At 41.3% G+C, this 2018-nt stretch overlaps 1 protein-coding gene across 1 annotated transcript; it reads left to right on the top strand.

Moving 5' to 3' along the window:
• The first annotated feature begins 305 nt into the window (after window positions 1-305).
• On the top strand, window positions 306-1775 carry LOC107646877 (uncharacterized). The gene has a single exon (XM_016351019.1). The coding sequence runs from the start codon at window positions 306-308 to the stop codon at window positions 1773-1775; it is 1470 nt and encodes a 489-aa protein (XP_016206505.1).
• The last annotated feature ends 243 nt before the right edge of the window (window positions 1776-2018 follow it).

The following is a 2018-nucleotide window of genomic DNA, read 5'->3' as shown; positions in this document are numbered from 1 at the left end:
TATTAATTAATAATACAAAAAGGAAAAACAAGTTGGTAACATACGATTTCTAGTATGATCTAGACATGCTGGAAGTTGGGTCGTTACAATTTGGTATCAGAGCAGTTCTTCCTATTAGAGCCTGGGGAATGGACTGAATCATGCTTTATTGCATGCTCTGTGGTGTGTCTCATGCTTATAGGGTATCTATGTGATATGTGTTGCATGAATGTCTTTGTGCTTTCATTCTGATAATGTTCACGCCCAACCTGAGGTATTAAGACTGATCACCTTGGTATTGATTGTTTGGTATGAATAGAATCAGGATGCCTCCACGGAGACGTAGCGATCGGGAAGGGTCTACTGTTAATAATCCGCTACAAAACAATGATAATCTGTTTGCTGCGATTCACGCTATGGCTGAGGCTGTGCGTGAAACGGCGACTGCTACTACTCGAGCAGTTAACCGTCTGGGGGAACGTAATGGAGAGCGTAACAATGACCGTAATGGTGAGAATGGTGGGAACCGTGATGGAGATAACATGAATCATGATAGGCCTATGACATTAGCTGCTTTCTTGAAAGTTAATCCATCGAAGTTCAAGGGTACGACTGTAGCAATTGAAGCTGATAATTGGTTCCGAGGCATAGAAAGGTCCTTGAGGGAACAGTATGTAGAATTTGCTACTTATATGTTGGAAGGGGATGCTCAGCACTGGTGGCAGGGCATTCAACTTTTACTGCAGCAAGATGAGGGTAATATTTTGTGGGATGCTTTTAAAGAAGAGTTCTATAAGAAGTACTTTCCTAGAGCTACTCGTGAGGCAAAGAAGATGGAGTTGATGCAGTTAAAACAGGGAAGTATGTCTGTTGCTGAGTATACAAGGAAGTTTGAAGATTTATATCATTTTTCCAAGGTTTGTCAAGGGAATCCAGCAGATTTTGAAGAGTGGAAATGTTTGAAATTTGAAGGGGGACTCCGTGAAGATTTGTTGAACTCAGTGATTCCATTGGAAATACGGAATTTTGCGGAGTTGGTTAATAAGAGTCAGCTAGTAGAGGACTGTGCTAAGAAGATAGCTGCAGCTCGGATGAATCGCCCAGGATCTTCTTTTCAGAATTATAATCGGTATACAGCTCCTCAGGGAAGGAATTTTAAGCAGGGAGCAATGCCTTCACGAAGGTACAATCAGAATAGAAATGTTCATGCACGTCCTACAGGAGGGAATGGAGGAAGAATGAGACAGGATATAGGTAAGCGACCTCAGCAGGCGCAGATGCGACCAGTATGTAGGCAGTGCGGAAAGGAGTATGGAGGTAGACCTTGTCAGCTTACAGGCATTATCTGTTTTTCTTGTGGTCAACCTGGACATATGGCTAAGGACTGTCTGAAGAAGCCAGTACAAGGAATAGATAGGCCGCGACAGCAAGGACGTGTGTTTGCTATGACTGCTGATGACGCAATAAAATCAGACTCCCTAATTCAAGGTCAGTGTTATGTCAAATCTCGACTCTTAACTGTACTGTATGACTCTGGTGCATCACATTCATTTATTTCTGAGACTGTTGCACATGAGTTGGGATTAGATTTCACCATGTTAGATTATAATCTAATTGTTCGTACACCCACATCTCAAAATGCCTTGACTAGTCAAGTATGTCAACAGGTGCCTTTTGTTATTGAGGCTAGGACTTTTATACATGACCTGGTTTGTTTGCCTTTGTGTGGTTTAGATATTATCTTAGGTCTAGATTGGTTGTCCAAGCATCATGTTTTCCTTGATTGTTTTAAATGAATTGCTACATTTCCATCATCTGAAATGCACACTGAACCAGTTGAGTCTTGTACTTTCTATTTGAATTCCCTAAGAGTTATTTCTAGTAATAGTGGGTTAGAGGGTTACGTTCTACTATCGGCTTGCTCAGAAACTAATAAACAATACTTGGAGCAAATCCGAGTGGTGAAGGAGTTTCCTGATGTTTTTCCGGATGATATACCTGAGTTTCCACCTCAGAGAGAGATAGAGTTTAGTATTGAT

This window comes from Arachis ipaensis, chromosome B6 (assembly GCF_059453495.1).
Source record: "Arachis ipaensis isolate K30076 ecotype BB chromosome B6, ASM5945349v1, whole genome shotgun sequence".
Lineage (NCBI taxonomy): Eukaryota > Viridiplantae > Streptophyta > Magnoliopsida > Fabales > Fabaceae > Arachis > Arachis ipaensis.
Note: the sequence above shows the minus strand (reverse complement) of the source record. Positions and strands in the feature narration are given on the sequence as shown.

Bases quoted from the DNA above. Each gene is read 5' to 3' on its own strand.
- LOC107646877 (XM_016351019.1), top strand. From the start codon at position 306: ATGCCTCCACGGAGACGTAGCGATCGGGAAGGGTCTACTGTTAATAAT.